This window comes from Scylla paramamosain, chromosome 14 (assembly GCF_035594125.1).
Source record: "Scylla paramamosain isolate STU-SP2022 chromosome 14, ASM3559412v1, whole genome shotgun sequence".
NCBI classification, from domain to species: domain Eukaryota; kingdom Metazoa; phylum Arthropoda; class Malacostraca; order Decapoda; family Portunidae; genus Scylla; species Scylla paramamosain.
Genome location: NC_087164.1, coordinates 4,917,282 through 4,939,922, shown reverse-complemented (window position 1 = coordinate 4,939,922; position 22,641 = coordinate 4,917,282). Strand labels below are relative to the sequence as shown.

Below are 22,641 nucleotides of genomic sequence, written 5' to 3'. Positions count from 1 at the left end.
TTTCACATACATGTATTTCATGCAGTTATATTTGACAGTGTACTGAACTGTCATGTACAGTAGGTAAGGTTACAGAAAAAGTGGACACATCTCTTAAAGGAGGAATCAGTAATGTTGTTATTTTGGAAGTTATTCACCCATAAAAGTAACAAGTTATTTTCTTCAGATTTAGATTATTTCCAATATTTTATGGTGATATTGTTTTTCTGACAAATTTCAACTGAGTGGTTTCATGCATCTGCTTCAGACAATAGTATCATAGATGTATTTCAAGGAAGCTTGGAAACAATCTGGCTAAAGAATTTGCTTCCATTGTATATACATCTATTTATTCCGTAATTTATATAGCAATTCTGTTCTGCGCTTCATTAAATTTTTTACCATCATAAATTGTTTTTCCAACCAGTTACTATAAAGTAACAAGCAAATATTTAGGCTTCGAAAAGGTTTGAGGTAACCTAACGTTCTCTCCAAAGTTCATCCGTGACGTCACTCAGAGGCCGGCTGAGGCTGAGGCAGACAGACAGCAACCGTCACCATGGTAAGGCCTTGTACTTATTTAAGGAGGTGTCATTGTACATAAATTGTTTGAGGAATGGTTGTATAGGTTGGGATGGTGTGGTAGAGATAGTGGATGTTGAGTGTCTAGATGAGTGAGAGGCAAATGAAGGAAGGAGTGGTGGGGAGGCCGTCTGCTTATCCCGGCTGTCCGGTCGATGGCTGAGGCAGGCCTGGTGTAAGCACAGCCTATAAGGTGGTTCTCCATCAGCTGCTTGTTGCAGATTGTAATCTTACCAGCCATATTTTGTGTTATATATGAATGACAAGGCAGTATTTTAAAGAGAAGGTGGAGACATGGCCCCCTTAGCAACATAGTGTTGTGAAGGTCATAGTGTCTCATCACTCAGCGCCGGGATCAGCCCACCCCAGCCCTTCCCCGGGTGATCTTGGTGACACAAGGTGCCAAAAGGATGCTTGTCATGGCATTGTGGCAGTACTTTCTTAGAAAGAAAAATTGTTTGAGCGTTCGGGACACAGAGAATGTTCACCTTTAACAGTATATCTCCCTTAAGGTTATTAGTGAAATACACCAGATACTGGATGAGGGTTAAGCAGATGCCATTCCAGAATCCCAGATATTTGTTCATGAATTATCTTCAATCAGGACCATCTTGTAATTCTAGAGGCAAGGTTTGGGAAGGGCTTCTAAAGATATTGCTAATAATAAACAGAAAAAAATTGCCCCTTAACTCTGTGTACCTTGAATGTGATGCTTGTAAAATTTACTGAAGAGCCTTTTACTATACATATATCACAATATATTCCTGTTTTGCACAAAACTATTTCCAGATGATTATTGTGGAATTTTGTTAAAATGACAGAGGAAAGATCAGCAATAAGTGAGACACATTGATGTATCATTATGTGCTGCCTTGCTAACAAGCCTTGATTGATACACCTGATCATGTCTAACACTTCTATTCAATTTCAATCCAACATAAGCTAACTTATTGATCAAAGTTGAAATTAGGACAGTCTTATGATTTTTCAGTGATATCCAACAACCCACATAGGATTTTTGACTCGTGTAGTTTTATGCAGTACAACACATAGTATAGGTATGGCTATCCCTGTTTTAGTAGATATTAAGTTGATATATTTTGGACTTCATCAACTTTGGGAAATCTATAGTTGCATAAAAAATTTGGAGATTTTGAGTCTCTCTCTCTCTCTCTCTCTCTCTCTCTCTCTCTCTCTCTCTCTCTCTCTCTCTCTCTCTCTCTCTCTCTCTCTCTCTCTCTCTCTCTCTCTCTCTCTCTCTCTCTCTCTCTCTCTCTCTCTCTCTCTATATATATATATATATATGATGTAAAATAAAAATAAAAATTATGTACTGTTGTTGACATGAGGGGTTTGTGAAATACCCTGTGTCCACTACACATTGTTTCTCAAAGTTTTGTATCTGATAACATATTCTCAGTCTCTCACCAACCACAGTGGAGGTAAGACATGGTTTCTTATGCTCTGTGTTATTTTGGAGGGGATGCCTCTGCTAGAGATCAGTTTGATACAGTTTTGAAATCTTTCTTTTTCATTGTTATATAGCCAAGGCAGGAGAAAGGAATTTAGTTTGACTTTGATGTGAATGACATCACACACTGGGTGGTCAGTGGGGGTGAAGTCCATTTTAAGAAGTCACTTGTTCATTTACATATATTTTTAAGTGGCTCAGTTTGTCAAATACTCAAAGACTGACATATTGCAGTTAGCTTGACTTGAATCCAGGAGAATGACACCCTTGATTGTTTTTAACTTATATATATATATATATATATATATATATATATATATATATATATATATATATATATATATATATATATATATATATATATATATATAATTTTATTTTATTATTTTTATTTATTTATTTATTTATTTATTTATTTTATTTTTTTATTTTTTTATTTATTTTTTTTTTTTTGTGGGAGAGTCACCAGCCAAGGGCAACCATAAATTTCTGCCTTGACACTAGGTCCAACACTTGTTGGGCATTGAAAAAGGGATAAAGACAATGGAAATATTTTATGATACTAGCCAAATATATATATATATATATATATATATATATATATATATATATATATATATATATATATATATATATATATATATATATATATATATATATATATATATATATATAATACAGAAACAGTCAGTCTTGGGTAATGAAGTAGCAGCAATGGTCTCACATGAGTCATCTCTCAAAACATGATGGTGAAGGGTGTATCTATACTAAATCTACTGCTACTTGAGAACTCCTAATCCCCATCTTTGGACAGTGATGTAAGTAAAGAAGTGGTGTTAGGTTTTATCACCATTATGTTTCAAGGAAAGTTTAGGAGGAATGTAGTTACTCAGTACCCTGAGATTCTCACTTTCTTTAGGAAATTGTTGCTTAAAAACAAATGAGTTTTTACAAGAAATTAATTGTATAATTGATTAGAGAGAAAGTATCTAAAAGTAGGTGACTTTGCAACTAAAGAGAATGGCAGCTTCCAATTGAATTGAATCTGGTCTGGAGAGGTGATATATTGTAGATTGATGCTAAAGTAATTCCTCTCAAAATGAAAATCTTTGGCAAAAGGAAAGGAAAGGAAAGTAAAAGAAAAAAAAATGAAAAGAAATAAAGTAAAAGAAAGGAAAGGAAAATAAGAGGATAAAAAGGTAAAAGATAAAGCAAAAAGGAAACTTGTTTGAGAAGTCATGTGTGTGTTGACTGCCATTTTACAGGCACAGAAGTCATTCTTCATAATGAAAATTAAGAATATACTATTTCTTATATCTCATTATCATGATTTTTTTTTTTTTTTTTTTTTTTTTTTTTTTTTTTTTTTGTGGTCAGAATTTTTGGTCAGAATTTTTACAAAAATATTTGTAATGTATGGGATAAAGCTAAAAGTTTTCATCTCATAAATGTATGGAAATATTGTATATTGAGTGTACATTAAACATTCCATTTTAAGTTTTAATTGAGAAAAACATTGCTTGCTGATTATTACTGAGTGTGCAGTATGATGTGTGTTAAACAATTATGTAGGTGCTTAATGAACTTGCTTTATTACTATGAGAACCACAATACTGATGCTTTGGAGTTTTCCTATGGTTTTCAAGAAAATAACATGTAGCTGTAATGTGTGACTGTTTTGGTACAGGTCAGTAAAGTTTGAGTTTGGGACGAGTTTCAGAATTTGGTATGTCACTGCAAGGTTAAGTTTTGGTTTTAGAGGAATTATGAAGATTATAGATTATGGTAAAAATAAAACATTCAGGTAATTAAGCTAATTTTGTGTGTATAATATCGTTTGAGTACACAATTTCATGGATCATACAAACACACACACACACACACACACACACACACACACACACACACACACACACACACACACACACACACACACACACACACACACACACACACACACACATTCACACGCACACACACACATATATATATATATATATATATATATATATATATATATATATATATATATATATATATATATATATATATATATATATATATTACATGGTGTCCCACAAGTTTCCACACAGGAAAAATTATAAGAAATTATAGAATTATAGAAAATTTTTTTTTATTTATATAATATGCTCTACATGACTGCCTTTGTGTGGAAAACACATTTCAATGCATGTCCTCCACTGCTGAAGAACATGTTCAAAACACATCTGGATTTATGCTTGTAATGGTGTTCGTGATATCATATGTATGGAAACTTAGGGGACACCCTGTGTATATATATACGAGTATATATATATATATATATATATATATATAAACATTGGCAGAAATGAAGAAGCCAAGGGTGTGGTGTATGTTACTGCTAGAGTGCATTAGAATGCTACTTGCATTCTTATGAAAATTACATTGTGGTGGGGAGACAGTCAAGGCCAACCAGATCCACTTCAGTCTAGGCCTAGCTATTAAAATATCAAGGGTTCACCCATTAGGTGCTCCTGTGTATACATTTATTGTTTCTCATAGCTGACTGTAGTAATTTTCTATATGAAAATATGAATACAGTATATTTATGTATTTGTTTGACTGGAGAAAGAAAATGGTATTTGTATGTAGAACCACTGGGAATCAACATGTTATAGCAGATGCTGTCTAGAAGAAAATGCAGGTATGTAGGTAGGAAAAATAATAAATAAATAAAAGGAAACCCCAAAAAGAACAATGTATGGATACCAAAATATTGGATATACATCTAAAAGGATAAAAGCATTTAATATCAAATTACTGCTTGTCTTGGTGACCACTTTGACTCATTTCATAGTGCAGTGTCCATGAATGTCCCATAAGAGTTAATTCCCCAGCCATCTGATATATATTTACTACTTGTGCTGCATTTTTCTTCAGTGTGCTGATTTTCTTGTGTTAAAACCCTAACCTTAGCATTTGAAGCAGTACATAGTTGATAACACTGACCAAGAGACTGAACCACAATTTGCTTCATGGCAATTTTAAATTTTTCATTCTGTTTAGCATTATTTCATGCTTATGAACACATTTGTGTTTATGGTGTGCAGTCAGTATTTTCTTTTATGTTTTTCTCTGGCTTTTGAGGATTACCTCAGCACAAGCTAGCTTTTTGACACCTGTGATGGAACTGCCTCTGGCTATCATGGAAGATTGGTTCATGTGCATCACCCCTCCACTTTTTGGTGTTGCTGCAAAAAAGTTGCAGTCATCACTCACTGAAAAGTGGCTCAAATGTGGGCAGCCTTATTTAGCTGCCAGAGTTATAATACAATCAGTGCCAAAAAAGATGACAATTTTTGGTTAGTGTTGGCGTTTGTGTACCATTCAACTACTGTAATTTGATCTGGTTGCATGGGAGAATGGAGCATTGATGATAACTAACCAGGCAACTCCAGACAGATGGTGACCTTGGGCACACTTATACATTAACAGTTGTAGTACAGTGGAACCTTGGTTGCCAAACACCTTCCTTTTCAAACAATTTGGTTTTCGAACAAAGTTTTGAACTCATTATTGCTTCAGTTGTGGTACTATAATTCGGATCTAGAATAAAATTACTTTGATTCAAATATTAAAAGACATAGCAAAAGCAGCCATTTATTACTAGTTTAAAGTTTCTATAAATATCTACTTAGTTTTTATATATTTGGAGGAGAGACAAAGAGTGTAAGACAGTAATTTAATCTTTGAAATAAGGTAAAAGGTGATCCTGCTGAAAAGCCTCAGTGTAAACAAACAGTTTTTGGTGCTCAGAAGTAATCCCTAGCCACCTGTGGCTCTCTCGATGACTCCCAATGCCATCACTATTGCATGCCTGGATTTTTCCAGTAGCTTTTCCCAGCAGCAATATATCTAAGTGTTATGATCACCTTCATTTTGGTGGTAATTGGGTTGCTCCTCTCTGTCTCCCTCTGTAAGACTTTCCTCACTAGATCAGTCTAAACAGTATTTTTCTGATGAGTTCTGTGTCACTAAGTTCATTCATTACATCCTCTTCTGGATAAATAATTTGTGAGCTGGAGATGTTGTGAAGCAGCCATTTTGGCTGTGGGAGCATCTGTCTTAAGCTACTAAGACAGTGTATACTGGTGTCTGGGAACAGATTAATCCATTTCACATTCATTCCTACAGGGAAAGTAGTTTAGGTTTTTGAACATTTTAGATTTTGAACAGCATTTGGGAACTAATTAAGTTCAAGAACTGAGTTTCCACTGTATAGATTTGACTGTTGAGTGATAAGGAGGTGTTTTTTTTTGTATGTGCATTCCTAAGTTCACATCTGCAAGTTACTGTTATATACATTTCCAAACTCACCATCCACTGGCGACTCAACCACATACTACTGGTGACAAAATAGCATCTGTAGTTGCCTTGTGCTAAGGAATAATAAACATTCAAGAAACAGTTAGTATTACTGAAGGTGGAGAGAGAACTGTGAGTAGAGAAATTCAGAGATGTGACTGAAATTGTGACATCATAAATTTTAGAGACCCACCACCAAGAACACAGGCGCTCTTTTCTTTCAATTAATTTGCTGTTAGGTGAGGATTACATTCTGTTTCTCTTTTCATTATGTTCAGGGTTTGTTGAGCTTCTTTTAAAACTGAGGCCTTACTTCATACTTTGGGATAGATGGTATGGCCACTGGTACACAAAAAATCTTTTTGCCTCCAGTAATACTCCAGTAATACTATTCCTCAGTGCAAGGGAACCACAGACACTATTTCATTATCAGTAATAGGGTGTTTAGTAGCCATTTGAAGGTGATATGGAAAGATATGGAACAGTAGTTTATGAAAGTCAAATCAGGAATGCATGCACAAAAAACATCTCCTTATCACTTGACTGTCAAATCTGTACTAAAACCTTTAATATGTGAGTGTAGCCAAGGCCAGGTTGTATATTATCAGTGCTCTTCTCTCCTATACAACCGGATCAAACTAGTCGAATGGTGTACAGACACTGACACTGAGAATTTTGTCGTCCTTTTTCGTACCAACTATACATTCACTCAATAGATCCTCACTTTCTTTTTTTAGCCTTTTCAAGACTTGAAATATTAATGTTATTAAAGTGTATTTTCTTGATGCGAGGTATACAGTTTCAATGCCTAGGTAGTGTAGTTTGTCCAAAAGCTTTTCTTGATAGTACCTAGTTATTTGATAATTTTATTTATAAAATACATATTTTCCCTTCCAAAATATCTATTAAAACTCTGGTTAGTTTGTAAGATAAGGGTAGATTATCTTTGCAGTTTAACAATGTTGGATCAGTAATTTCCAGTTACAGGTGGGTACAGTACAATTAGTGATACAGCACTATCAAATAATAATAAAAGTGGAGGTGGATGGGATGTGGTCCCCTTACAAAATTGCTCAACATGATGCTGGTAACATTTTGTCCTGTGAATGGGTACACAGTGGCACCAGCTGATGCATTTCCTGTGGCACTTCAAGTGTAACTTTCAACAAAAGTTAGTAGAAGTAAGTTTATTTTATATGATAATGCATGTATTTACTATTCATTTAAGACATGTTTCTGCAGCTTCAGTGAGGAGCTTGAGATGTTTTATCATAGATTGGCAGTGAATTTGATCCATTAAAGCCAAGTACAGCTTTGTCTTATGTCCAAAGTTTAGCTCTTGAGCAGTTCATAGGTAACTTAAAGAAGACTGGGTGAAATGTAGATAAACTTTTTCATGAGCTCAGATAAACTGCTCATATGACTCATTGATACTGAGTCTTCACAAGGATTTCAGAAACACATCTGTATGGAATAAAGTTGATTGTTGCTGTAAAGTTAACAATATCAGAAGTGATGAAGATAAACCTTTGAGTGTCAGGTGGCAGCTTTTTTATCTTTGTGTGAAACTGATACTTTTGCATAAGTCTAATAGACCCTAGTGGAAACTATGGATGTTGTTACCACATGGATTCACAAGTGGAATTGCTCTTAAACTTGGTGTGCCCCAGTTTGTATGAATTAGGATTGATATTGTGATCCATTAAAAAATGTAAATGTGTTAGATGTTAGAGTGCTTCACCTTACAGCTGTATATGTCGATACAACTATAGCATCATCTTAAAGCAATATACATTGAAGTAGTGTTTTATATTTCATATTTGAGTATGTGTTTTTTTTTTTTTTTTAGTATATTTCCATGGAACAATTTATCCACAGGCTGAACCTGTGCGAGTATGTATCACTGGGGCTGCTGGCCAGATTGGCTACTCCCTGGTGTACATGGTTGGATCTGGAGTGGTGTTTGGAAATGACACTCCAGTTATTCTTCACCTACTCGACATCTCTCCAATGATGGGTGTCTTGAATGGAGTGAGCATGGAGGTCAATGACTGTGCCCTACCTAATGTGAGAGGTAATGTACTGATGTGCCAAGCTGCTCTTTTACTAGAAAGTAGTTACAATACATGGTTTCGTATGTATGTCTGGCCCTCCCCTCCCCCCCTCTCTCTAGTTATAACATTAACAAATTACAAATATTTTTCAAGTTTAGTATTTTACATATTTCAGAGAAAGGGAAACAAGCATGAACCTGTCTGTTCCCTCACTGGAGGTTAGGTTGGGGAATTATGATAGAATTTCTTTCATCATGCTGTTTTGCAGATATATCTATTTTTCAAGTTTAGTATTTTACATATTTCAGAGAAAGGGAAACAAGCATGAACCTGTCTGTTCCCTCACTGGAGGTTAGGTTGGGGAATTATGATAGAATTTCTTTCATCATGCTGTTTTGCAGATATATCTAGTCTCTTGATTAACTCTTTCACTGCTGTTTAGCACATCTTTCTTTAACCACTATGTACTACTTTGATGCTTCTTTTTTGTTCTATATCCACCTCCAAACATTGTACTGGCTAGAAATTGCAGAATGTGTAATTTTTTTTTACCCTTTAGTTTCTTGTAGAGACTTATAACGACTTCATACATTGCTTCTAATATTGTGAGTTGTTGCTTATCGCCATGAAAGGGTTAAAGTGGCTGTTGTGGCTTTGGCTGTTGCCTCTTGACTCATCATGTTGAGAGATAAAGCTAACTTATCTCAGGTGCTCATTGTTATGTCATTAATGGATTTCAGTTGTACGTTTGAGTAGATCAAAAGCTATATCATGTCCCACTTGCTTGCGTTTTTTGAAACCATACAAAAATTCCCTTTCCTTTCTTTACCATGCCTGCCATTCTGCCTCCTGTATTCTTTTGTACCAAGGGAAATAAAGAATTAGATTTCCTCTGCTACATATTCTATTAATATTGTTGTGTACTTGACTCATACAGCCATATCATAATACCACATCTTGTGACTAAACCTGTGATCTTTCAAGTCTAGCATTGTGGGTGCATGATCCCTTTCTACGTGGCTGTCCTTGCCACATTGCCGAAGTGCTTACCCATACACGTTTAATCCAGCAATATCAAAACAGTATGACAGTAAAATTATTATTCTTTCACTTGAGATCATCAAAATAAAGTTATTTTTTACTATTAATGAATATGCAAGTATTACATGAATTTATCTGAGTATAACATAGGTGAAATTCAGATACCTATGATATGGGATGATAGACTTTTAAACAAATTTTGACAGAATTAGCATATTGGCTGTGTTCCAAAAACATAACTTTGATGAAAGCAAGTGATTATTGTATTGTACATACAGAACTGGTGAAAAGTTTTGGCACAACTCTTACTCCAACAAGAAATTCTGCCAGTTTGATATAGACTATCATAGCATCTCTCTGATTTGGCAGTAAGTCTTGGTGACCTTGGAACAGGTATGGGCAAAGTGGGGACCCCAATAACATGAGTAAGTGATAGTTCACTTGTCCAGAGGCAGGTGTTCTGAGATTAGAGATTCTACTTCACCACTATTCATCACTTTTTTCTTTGCCCTTGTGTTTGCTCTTTTTGACTATGTGGAACAATGGAAGGCAGAAAGGAGATGAAAGAACCCGACCTGAAAGCCATAGCAATACTCTAGTCTACTGCTATGGAAAGTCAGATAAGGAAATAAGTGAGGAAACACATGTTTCAAGACAGTCATTGTAATGAGGAACAAAGCATTTTTATGATGCAGTCGTTTTGAATCTACCACAGTTATAGTACTCATTTTACCCAGAAATTTTGGGTTTCTTTCAATTGCCATGATGTTGTATGAGGACCCTTTTCCACTTGTTATACAAACCTCACATTGTCAGAAGAAACTGAATGTGTCCTTTAAGGATGTTTTTTCTGTTAGGGATTTTGAGGTGCCTGCATCATGAAAATGCTTTGTCCCATATTCCACTGACTGCCTTAAAACATCCATTTCCTTGTCTATTTCTGTATTTGGCTTTCCAGAGCAGTAGAGTATTGCTGTGGCTTCCTGGTTAGTTTCTTTCAGCTCTTTTTCCACCACCCATTGTTCCACAGGGTCAAAAAGCAAAAAACAGGGGCAAAGAAAAATTATGCATAGTGGCTAAAATGGAATCCCTAATTTCTGAAATGATGCATGGTGGCTAAAGTGGAATCCCTAATTTCTGAATGTCAGCCTGTGAACAAGTGAACCATCACTTAAATTCTGTGATGGTCTATAGCAAGCTAGCAGTACTTCTTGGCAGAGTAGGATTTGTGCCAAGACTTTTTTGCCAGTACTTTAAATAAAACTCTCCTGTAGTAAGGAGAATATGTCACGTCTGCACATCATATTTTCTAATGTTATAAAAGGTTACTAAAGTGGATGGTGTGAGGGAACTAGGAATCTCCTCTTCAGTAAGAAAGATGAAAGTATTTCCTTGGCTGATCCCCTTTAATGGAAATATCAGCCATTGATACTGAAAAATGGCTGTCATGCTACTGCCTTGAGCTATGCCCAGTTTTAACCTGCAGATGGTTGGGTAAAATGCTCATATTTTGTTATATTCCCCTAGATAGGGAGAGAGACAGAATGTTTGATAAGATTAGTATGGAGTGTATTGCTGTATTTTTTCTTATTAATTTACACCACTCATAAGAATTTGTGTCTACATATCAGTCCTTATGTATTAATACTGCACTCAGACTACCAGTAGTTAAATAATGATAATTTTTTTTCCCCCACTGATAAAACTGAAGGTTGTTCAAAGATCCATGAGACCCTCCCACTACACACACACACACACACACACACACACACACACACACACACACACACACACACACACACACACACACACACACACACACACACACACACACACACACACCACATAGTGTAGTGGTTAGCACGCTTGGCTCACAGCCAAGAAGGCCTGGGTTCGAATTCCGGGCATGGCAAGGCAAATGGGCGAGCCTCTTATTGTGTAACCCCTGTTCACCTAGCAGTAAGTAGGTATGGGATGTAACCCAGGGGGTTGTGACCTCGTTGTCCCAGTGTGTGGTGTGTCATTGGTCTCAGTCCTACCCAAAGATCGGTCACTTTGAGCTCTGAGCTTTTTCCGTAGGGGAATGGCTGGCTGGGTGACCAGCAGACGACCTTAGGTGAATCACACACACCATGTAGTGTAGTGGTTAGCACACTCGTCTCACAACTGAGAAGGGCTGGGTTCGAGTCCTGGTTGAGGTGAGGCAAATGGGTGAGCCTCTTAATATGTTGCCCCTGTTCACCTAGCAGCAAGTAGGTATGGGGTTGTGGCCTCACTGTCCCGGTGTGTGGTGTGTGAGTGGTCTTAGTCCTACCCAAAAATCGGTCAGTACGAGCTCCTGAGCTCTTTCCGTAAGGAAACGGCTGGCTGGGTGACCAGCAGACGACTGTAGGTGAATGACACACACACACACACACACACACACACACACACACACACACACACACACACACACACACACACACACACACACACACACACACACACACACACACACACACACACACACACACATGTAGATCAGATAGATGTGGAGGATCAAAAGTGTTGGAGGGATGAATGGTGGTCTATTGAAATGGATGTAAGGCTTTTTAGAGAACAGAGATGACATCAGACATCAGAGTGGTGCCCAGTGTTGAGTGGTGTTCACCAAGGGTCAGTTTTGGCACCAACTATGTTCACTGTCTACATAAATGACAAGCTTATTTGCAGATGAAATGGATTTGCTGAGTAGAGTGGGAAGTATTGAGGTGTCTAATTCAGGTAGTGTTTTCCACTATGAAAAAATCAGATTATTGGTTGATTTATGAGTTATAAAGAACATTGGAACAAGTACAGTTTTATTAATGATGATTAATAAATATCACAAGTTGTTTCAGCAGCATAAAGAACATTGGAACAAGTACAGTTTTATTAATGATGATTAGTAAACATCACAAGTTTTTTCAGCAGCATTGCATTTTAAGTAATTTTCATTTGAATGGTATATACATACACATGATCTTGTGCAAGCATGAAAAGGAGAGATGCAGAAGTGATTACAGAGAGAGAGAGAGAGAGAGAGAGAGTGGGGGGTTGCACTTGAAAGAAGGGTAATTTGAGGGACTTAAAGGGCAGACAAATGAGGGAATGAACAATGAATATAAATTTGTGACATTGCTTATTCTGTTAAATATGAAACATGATAATCATTTATAAGTTATATCTTCTGGTTTTCAGATGTTGTTGCTACAGATGACCCAGCTGTTGCATTTAAGGACATTGATGCTGCCTTCCTTGTTGGTGCTATGCCACGCAAAGAGGGAATGGAGCGCAAAGATTTACTGGCAGCTAATGTTAAGATCTTCAAGGCTCAGGTGAAATTTACATTTTGTTAGTGTATATTATACTTCTCAAGCTTTATTGAGGTGAAATTCAGCACAGCTCTTTTAACTATTTACCTGCATAGAATGTCATAATGGTAGTCTGTATATCCTGATCTCTTATGCTCTGCTACATAATCAGTTTACTATTCTTTTTATTTATTAATTCTGTGCATGACCCATTTTTTATTTTGGGATTTATCCTGTATTTGTGTGTAAGCTCCACATTTTTTATTTCCACATTAAATCTTATTACCAGTCTGGTCAGAGTTTTGTCCTTTTCTCAGGTTTCTCAAGTACATCCAGGTCATCCCTAGTGCACAATATGCTAATGTAAATTGTATCTAACATGAGGGTCAGTTTGCCTCCAAGTCATCAAGTCATACTGTAACACAGGGATGGACTGCTGCAAGCTACAAAGTCCATAACATAGGGTAGGATAACTCTAATGCAAGGAGTGGGCCTCCACCAGCACTGCCAACCTTATCACTTGCAGTGATGCCAATTTAGCAACTGACCTGTGCTCACATACTTGGTAACTGCAGTTCTCTTTCATGACCTGTTGCAATGCGGTTGCCCCTGCTGACACCATTAGGAAACTATTGTCTATCATTTTCATTTAGTGATGAAGGCCATAACTTTGCCCCTGGATAACATAGCACCATCTGGAGAAGATTATGAAGACTGCATGGGGTGAAATATAGATATAAACAGTGAATGCTCATCAGCTGTGTGTGTAAGCAATGGTTCAATGTGTTTTTAATGATTGTTTCTGTAATGTAATAATAATCCAAGATTGCATGTTGGTCATCACTAATCTGGCATTATCGAAACCTGTAGTGTGGTGGATTAGTGATTTTCCTGGATTACAGAGTGGTTAGGTTAAAATACATTTAACCCAACAGTTAACCACCTTGCCATACCTTTAAAATACTGCACAAATCACTACAAGTTGATCAGTAAGTGGAACTACCAATACCACTTTTCCACTGATACTGATACCTCATTTCTGGCTGGTACTGATAATATTGGTACTGCAGATACTGTTATCTTTGTTTGTCATAAATTGTTGAAGAGCCAATGTATAATTCACACAAATTTTGCACAGATGCACCACTGTCAGGTTTTTTTTCATAAGTTCAACCTTATCTTTTATGGATAATGTACAGCAGTGTTGGTGCTTTACACAATGAAAAGGATTTCCTTTATTCACTGGGGTTATGGCTGGAGCTAAAGCTAAACAGGTTTAATAATGCGTGAAGAAAAACAAATGGGATGGCTTCCTTGTCTTTGGAAGTGATGTCAGCTGTTATGCAGCAAGTAGCTGCTTCTTCTTGTGGCCTGCTTTGCTTCATAGTTTCTTAAGTCATCCGCTCCTTGGTTCTGTTATCCTTGTACTGCTTGTGTTTTACTATTACACTGCTTCCTCTGTTTTTTTCCCAACTGTTCAAAAAAAAACCATTTTGTCATATTTCCAACAAACAGTAGTGGCAGCAGGTTGGTGCAGTAACCTGGGATATTTGAAGTTACACTAGCTGAAATTGTGGTCCAATTAGTGATGGAACCAGATTAGTGATTGCTAGATTAGTGATGGTTGACCTGTATTAACACTGAATGGAGTCCACAAGTATCTATTGTTAACAAGGAAGTGATTTAGTCAGGGATGTAAAATATACGTAGGTGTTACAAGGTTGTATCAACAGTGAGTGTTTATCATCTGTGTATGTAAACAATGCCTCAGCATGATTTTTATATTAGTGTTACTGTACTGTACTTCTGTAATGTGTTCATTAATCTTTTGATATTTTGTGAACTTCTATATATTTGTTACCTTCAGCTATATGCATAAAAAAAAATTGTGCTATAGGTAGAACCATAATCATTTTCTGCCACTGCTTTCATCAAAGCTTTAATAGAAATTGCAGTATTGGTGACCTGGCTGTAGTTATAAGTTAAAAAGAATTTTCAGAGTAAAGCTTTTAGAAGGTAGAGGTAAGATCCACACAATATAATGTGCAGAATAAGATTTACTTAAGTTACTTTCATTACAGGGCCAAGCACTGGATCAGCATGCCAAGAAATCTGTTAAGGTCCTTGTTGTTGGCAACCCTGCAAACACTAATGCTCTCATCTGTGCCAAGTATGCACCTTCCATCCCACGTGAGAACTTCTCAGCCATGACTCGTCTGGACCAAAATCGTGCTCAGGTAAAAGTTTGAAAATTTTTATTGAGTTTATGTATTGGTCCTTGAAAAAGACTGAAATTAATAATAGTGGCAAAATGCACATGCTGAAATGGTGTAGAAGAAAGGATGAATGAGTGATGTAAATCGTAGGTTTTCTTTTGCTCTTGTTTGGGAAGTAACGGCTTCAAGGGGGTGTAATGAAAGGGTGTGATTGAGTTGAGAGGATGGAGTGAGATTATGTATTTTATTATGATGTATATGTTTTTTTCCACAGACTCAGATTGCTGGAAAACTTGGGATACCTGTATCCGACGTGAAGAATGTTATCATTTGGGGCAATCATTCATCCACACAGTTTCCTGACTTGCGTCATGCCACAGCTCATGTCAATGGTCAGGATGTTCCTGTGTATGATGCCATCAAGGATGATGCATACTTGAAGGGAGAGTTCATCACTGTACGTAATATATTACACATTTTCATTGGCATGTTCTTCTCACCAGTGTGCATTGTAAAAATTAACCTCGATTTTTATCATTTCAGTTAGGTAGTTCCAAAGCTATGCCACATAAACTCTTTTGCTAGATCATCTCTCTGGTAATAATTGATCAACAGACCTTTGGCCTTGTTATAAAATCTTACATTACTCACATTGGCGTGTTAATATGCATAAATTTGTGAGACTATATGTTATTTTTATTCATTTATTTATATATTTATTTTTGGTGCAGTGGAACCCTGTGCCTATTGCACTCCCTATTGCACTTTTCTAAAATGCACAGGAAGTGGTCAAGTGCAGGTGGGTAATTCACATAGTGTTGAGGTGCACAGGTGAGGGAGTGGGGGAGCAAATCAGATCTCAGATTCACTACTGGTGTGGACATTGTGAGAGTTGGGGACAGACAGAGTAGTGAGGTAGCTCATGGGCAGCGTTACTAATGATTGGACTACAAAAATTAGTGAAAAGTAGCTAAATTTGGTGTAAAAATAGCAAAGTGGTTTTAACCACCTCTGGTTCTTGCACAGGTAGGTGGCTATAACTGCCTTCACTGCTTCTGGCCTCAAACCAAATAAAGTCCTTTGTGAACTCAGTTTTTCAGGCAGTACATTACCACCACCACCACCACATTCCTTCCTGCCAGCCACAGAAACCATGAAGATGAGGGACGATAGGATTAGGGAAAAAAGTGAAGTCACAGTCACTTGTAGGTAGTGTGGTGGGTAAGACAACTGACTAACATATGGCAGCTACACACTGGATGCAAGATGTCATTCTTCAGGTATCAATAGTTTTGTGGCTTTCCTACCTTGTTATTTATTTTTTTTCTTTTTTCTTTTATTTTTTTTTTACTCAGGGTTATTTCTACTCCATTATACCAAACACTACTTGATAAATGGTATTTATGGAGCATTGGTATATTCTTAAAAATTTTGGTTGGTTGGTATTTTCCTGCTCAGGAATATATATATTGGTGAAGCTTTGATGTTGAGAGTGTATCAACACAAACATTGCATAATTAAGTATACTTCAAGGGGCTCTGTCTTGTAGCTTTTTGTACCTAACAAAATTGTAATATTTACAGACTGTTCAAAAGCGTGGTGCTGCAGTCATTGCTGCTCGCAAACTTTCATCTGCCATGTCTGCTGCCAAAGCTGCCTGTGACCACATGAAGAGCATTTGGCAAGGAACTCCTGAGGGTCATTTCGTCTCTATGGGAGTGTTTTCTGATGGCTCATACAATACTCCTGAGGGAGTAATGTACTCCTTCCCTGTTACCATCCAAGATCAGAAGTGGAGTATTGTCAAGGTAAGTAATTTCTGTCAACTTTTTGTTGTTATTATTATACCATGAAGAGTGAAAAATGGATAAGATATAAAAAAAATAATTCATGTCTTTTCTGTATACAGAAGTCTGTATATGGATGGAAATACTACAGTAATGAAAGTCATGATTTGTCATACTAGTGAAAATGTTCAACTAATGAGTGGCAGTAGAAAACTGCATATATGAACTCTGACCATATGATTCTATGAAAGAAGTGATCTGTAAAGTTGTATGTGTATTAAATACACATACAACATAGTTTAAGAAAAATGTGAGTGAAAGGGGGCCATTTCATATGTGTGTCTCATATGAATGAATTTTGGGGTATTTATTCCTTTGTTTTTTGTAGTGCTGTTGTTCTATGTTTTTTTTTTTTTCCGCCATGTAGGAGGGACACCAGCCAAGGGCGACAAAAATCTAATAAAAAAAAAAAAAAGCCCACTGAGATGCTGGTCCCTGAATAGGGTCTGAAGTGGTGGTCAAAAATTGAAGGATAAGTGTCTTGAAATCTCCCTCTTGAAGGAGTTCAAGGTGGAAATGCAGAAACAGGCAGGGAGTTCCAAAGTTTACCAGAGAAAGGGATGATTGATTGAGAATACTGGTTAACTCTTGCATTAGAGAGGTGAACAGAATAGGGGTGAGAGAGAGAAGAAATTCTTGTGCAGCAAGTCCGTCAGAGGAGGGGAGGCATGCAGTTATCAAGATCAGAAGAGCAGTTAGCATGAAAATAGCAGTAGAAAATATCTAGAGATGCAACATTGAGGCGATGAGAAAGAGGCTGAAGACAGACAGTTAGAGAAGAGAAGTTGATGAGATGAAAAGCTTTTCATTCCACCCTGTCTAAAAGAGTGGTATGAGTGGAAACTGCATCCTCCCCCCAACATGTGAAGCATACTCCATACATGGATGAATAAGGCCCTTGTATAGAGTTAGCAGCTGGAGGGGAGGGATGAGAAAAAATGGTGGAGACATCTCAGAATGCCTAACTTCATAAAAGCAGATTGAGCTAGAGATGAGATGTGAAGTTTCCAGTTTAGATTATAAGAAAAGGACAGACTCAGGATGTTCAATGTAGAAAAGGGGGGACAGTTGAGTGTCACTGAAGAAGAGTGGATAGTTGTCTGGAAGGTTGTGTCAAGTTAATAGATGGAGGAATTGAGTTTTTGAGGCATTGAATAATACCAAGTGTGCTCTGCCCCAATCAGAAATTTTCGAGAGATCAGAAGTCATGCATTCTGTGGCTTCCCCACATAAACTGTTTACTTCCTGAAGGGTTGGACATTTATGAAAAGATGTGGAAAAGTGCAGGATGGTATCATCAGCGTAGGAGTGGATTGGACAAGAAGTTTGGTGTAGATCATTGATGAATAATAGGAAGAGAGTGGGTGACAGGACAGAACCCTGAGGAACACCACTGTTAATAGATTTAGAAGAATAGTGACCATCTACTACAGCAGCAATAGAATGGTCAGAAAGGAAACTTGAGGTAAAGTTACAGAGAAAAGGATAGAAGCCATAGGAGGGTGGTTTAGAAATTAAAGCTTTGTGCCAGACTCTATCAAAAGCTTTTGATATGTCTAAGGCAACAGCAAAATTTTTACCAAAATCTCTGAAAGAGGTTGACCAAGACTCAGTAAGGAATGGCAGATCACCAGTAGAGCAGCCTTGATGGAGAGGGAGGAACAAGCCCTGAATTGTCCAAGGTAGAGTTTTTAGCAAAGGTTTGAGTGAAGAGTTCAGATTTAGAGATCTATGTGATAGCAGTGGTGCCATCTGGTTGAAATAAGGGAGGGAAAGAAAAAGAAGCAAAGTTATTGGAGATATTTTTGGTTTGATGCCAAAAGTCACAAAGGAAATTAGATCTTGAAAGATTTTGACACTTTCTGTTAATGAAGGAGTTTTGGCTGGTTGGAGAACAGACTTGACTTGGTTCTGGCCAGACATATAAAGTGCATGAGATTCTGGTGATGGAGGTCTCAAGTACCTTTTGTGGGCCATTTCTCTATCATGTGTAGCATGAGAACAGGCTGTATTAAACCAAGGTTTGAAAGGTTTAGGTCGAGAAAAAGAGTGAGGAATGTATGCCTCTATGCCAGACACTATCACCTCTGTTATGCACTCAGCACACAGAGACAGGTCTCTGTCACATAAACAGTAGTCATTCCAAGGAAAATCAGGAAAATACCTCCTCATGTCCCCCCAACTAGTAGAGACAAAATGCCAGAGGCACCTCTACTTTGGGGATCCTAAGGAGGGATTGGAGCAATAGGACAAGATACAGATATGAAATTATGATTGGAGGAGCCCAACAGAGAAGAGAGGGTAACAGCATAAGCAGAAGGATTAGAGGTTAGGAAAAGGTTAAGAATGTTGGGTGTATCTCCAAGATGATCAGGAATATGAGTAGGGTGTTGCACCAATTGCTCTAGATTGTGGAGGATAGCAAAGTTGAAGGCTAGTTCACCAGGATGGTCAGTGAAGGGAGAGGAAAGCCAAAGCTGGTGGTGAACATTGAAGTCTCTAAGAATGGAGGTCACAAAAGGGAAGAGAGTCAGAATGTGTTCGACTTTGGAAGTTAAGTAGTCAAAGAATTTTTATAGTCAGAGGAGTCAGGTAAGAGGTATACAGCACAGATTAATTTTGTTTGAGAGTGACTCAGTGGTCTTAGCCAAATGGTGGAAAACTCGTGAGATTCAAGAGCGTGGGCATGAGAGCAGGTTAAGTCATTGCACACATAAACGCAACATCCAGCTTTGGATCGAAAATGAGGATAGAGAAAGTAGAAGGGAACAGAAAAGGGGCTACTGTCAGTTGCCTCAGACACCTGTGTTTTAGTGAGGAAAAGAAGATGAGGTTTAGTAGAGGAGAGGTAGTGTTCTGCAGATTGAAATTTAGATCTACGACCACAAATGTTGCAGAAGTTAATGAAAAAAAAGTTGAGGGAGGGGTATCAAGAAACTTAAGGTCATTACCAGAAGAGCAGTCCAACCTGAGGACATTTGTGGTTCCCTCCCCAGATGGGGACCCTGAGGCTGGTGTAGATATTATTTAGTGACTACATTTTACTCTTTATAACTTAATCATATCTGACTTTTAGGAAAGTTTTCCATCAGTCCTAACTTATATTTACTCTTCAGGATTTGCCAATTGATGACTTTGCACGTGAGAAAATGGACATCACTGCAAAGGAGCTGTGTGAGGAACGAGATGATGCCATCTCTGCCTGCCAGGATTAGGATGGGTCAGCAGTTAAGCCAAGGCTTTGAAAACTAATTGGTTATTATTGAAATTTAAACAATTCCCTTTATCACTAGTAACATGGTCAACATTGCTGTATATGAAGTTCATAAATATTAAAATTTTAAAGGTATGGAAAAATGAATAATTTGTAGAGAAAATATTTTACTGGGACCAGAAGAAAAAGCATTTTCAAGTAAGTTTCAGTGGCAAGTCAGTATATTTCCAGTTGCAGTTTGGAAAAATGGAGATCAGTAATTTCATAAAGTCTGGGAAAAATAAGGGAATTTTAACCAAAATTTTTGCAGTCGTGTATATAGAACTGTTAAGTAGGTTACATTATGTAGTGTGTACATACCCAAATGTATCTTACCTAATTTGATCTTTGCCTTCAGTTTAGCTGCCCTCGGACATTTGGTTCTTTTCTTGGCCTAGATTTTCAAATATTTTGAAAAACTTTGTTGCAATTTTGATTTACTGCATTTTATGTAACATCTATGGATGTCTTAAATTGGAAATATATTTGCATGTGAATTACTGTAGTTAACATACATCTGTATTTACAAACATTCTCATAAAATGTTTGTGTGTTCATTTGTTAAGTGTTGATGTTTGTCTAACCTGTTCCAGACTCTGGGCTTAAAGACTTTTGAGTGTCTAAGATTTTCTCTCTAATACAAGTGGTACTACTGATGAACATGACTATTATTTCACTGAATAGGACCTAACCTATATGTGAAGGAAGATGAAGGTTGTAGAACTGTTTGAAGTTACACAACATACCAGATGAGGAGGAATGAATACATTTATTTTATAGAATGGGAAAAAAAGTAAGGAAATGCTTTGATGTATGGGGATGCTTTTTTGTTTGCTACTGTATGATGAACTGTTCTGTTTGACTTGTATTTTCATTGTTCTGTGAATGCAGGAAAAGTAAATGTAAAGAGGTATGTGAAGTTGTGAAAATTGCAAAAATTGATGATTTCAATGTTAATATTAATATGAAAAAGAACAAAGAAGATATTTCTATTTTTACATCTATATATAAACAGCAGTTAATAGAAAAAATTAAGAACTTAACCTGACATGAAAATATTTTGTTAAAAATTTAGGAAATGTATTAATAACTTGAATGGTTATTAATTAGTATCTAAGTGAGCTCCTACAAATGTAATATTAATGTGATACTCAGAAGACTATATTTAAAATTACATGTATTTTTGAACTCATAGAAATATTACATATATTTCAATAATAATAGTACATGAGTATCCAATTCAGCCTTAGGTGGAAAACCCATGTGCACCCATCAGTGTTCACACACACACACACACACACACACACACACACACACACACACACACACACATACATATACTAAAAGTGCAGCAGATATCACTGATGATCTTAATGTTACATAATTAAAAATGTATGCACTGTGAAGTGCACACTGAAGCAGTCTTCAAGACTAAAGCCTATTATTACAGCAGAGATATGAAACCACCAATGAAGTGGGCATTGCCATCTAGTAGTACATACATACTATGGGTAAATTAAAGGCACTTATTGAATCATGGGCTTATTTCTTCTTTTATTATTCTGTTTAAATACTTCACTTCTAACATATATGTGACTGACAGCTACCAGAGTGCTGTCCTATATGTATGCTTTTAGTTTTTAGTTATATAAACAAAGAGGAGAAAGCAGTGCTTCTTAATGAGTGACTTTAATGTGCTCAGTTCTTATGTATATCTTGCAGTCAACACCAGGGAATCCAGTATTTGCTTTCCCATATTAAAACTGCGTTGAATGTGTAACTATGTAATCTGTATTGAATATGCAAACTTCTTCATATGACTGTTGTATTTTCTTATAGCTCAATAAATCTCCAAACAAAAGTTAAATACAAATTTGTTAAATTGTGTCGTCTATGTCAACGTGTGGGTCAAGCCATGCCACAGGCAATAAACAGCAGCATTTACAATTTTTTTACTAATTTTTATTTGTTGCTTACTTTGTGATTTGAGTGTTTATACACAATAAAATTAAAAGCCTTATTGAAATCTGATGCCAAGAAAGCCCCCCCTCTTTTGTGGTATGGCATGTATGACCTTGTGTGACTTAACTTTGCATCATTATTTTGAAATTCAAATTTTGTATGTTTTCTTGTCAGTAAATGAAAATTCAGATAAGTTTGTTTTATTAATCTATGCAAGTGAACTCAGGTGCAAAACACAATAAAAGGCGACCATGTGTCAAATAAGAAGTCTGTGGTGTGTGTGTGCACACATGCACATACGATGAATGGAATGGACAAAATAAATAAATAAATATGGTAATAAACAGCAGGATACTGCAAACACAGATTCACTTCTGTAAACTAAAGCAACCACAAACCACAAACTAAAGCAACCACAAATGCACAAACTGCTTAACTTGGGTGGCACTGCAAATGCAAGCCATTTTCTAACAAATAGTGAAGACAACATAGAGAGGACTAGCATGCTCTGATTACTGTACTACAGTTGTGGCTGGTCATTCATAACTTAATGGTAT

The 22,641-nt window shown here is 36.7% G+C and overlaps 1 protein-coding gene across 1 annotated transcript; it reads left to right on the top strand.

The window, feature by feature from the left end:
- The first annotated feature begins 416 nt into the window (after positions 1-416).
- LOC135106777 (malate dehydrogenase, cytoplasmic-like) lies at positions 417-22,274 on the top strand. Its single transcript, XM_064016072.1, has 7 exons — positions 417-541; positions 8,258-8,453; positions 12,694-12,830; positions 14,888-15,043; positions 15,297-15,479; positions 16,606-16,830; positions 19,986-22,274. Exons 1-7 carry the CDS (start codon positions 539-541, stop codon positions 20,082-20,084), a joined length of 999 nt encoding a protein of 332 aa, XP_063872142.1. The 5' UTR covers positions 417-538; the 3' UTR covers positions 20,085-22,274.
- The last annotated feature ends 367 nt before the right edge of the window (positions 22,275-22,641 follow it).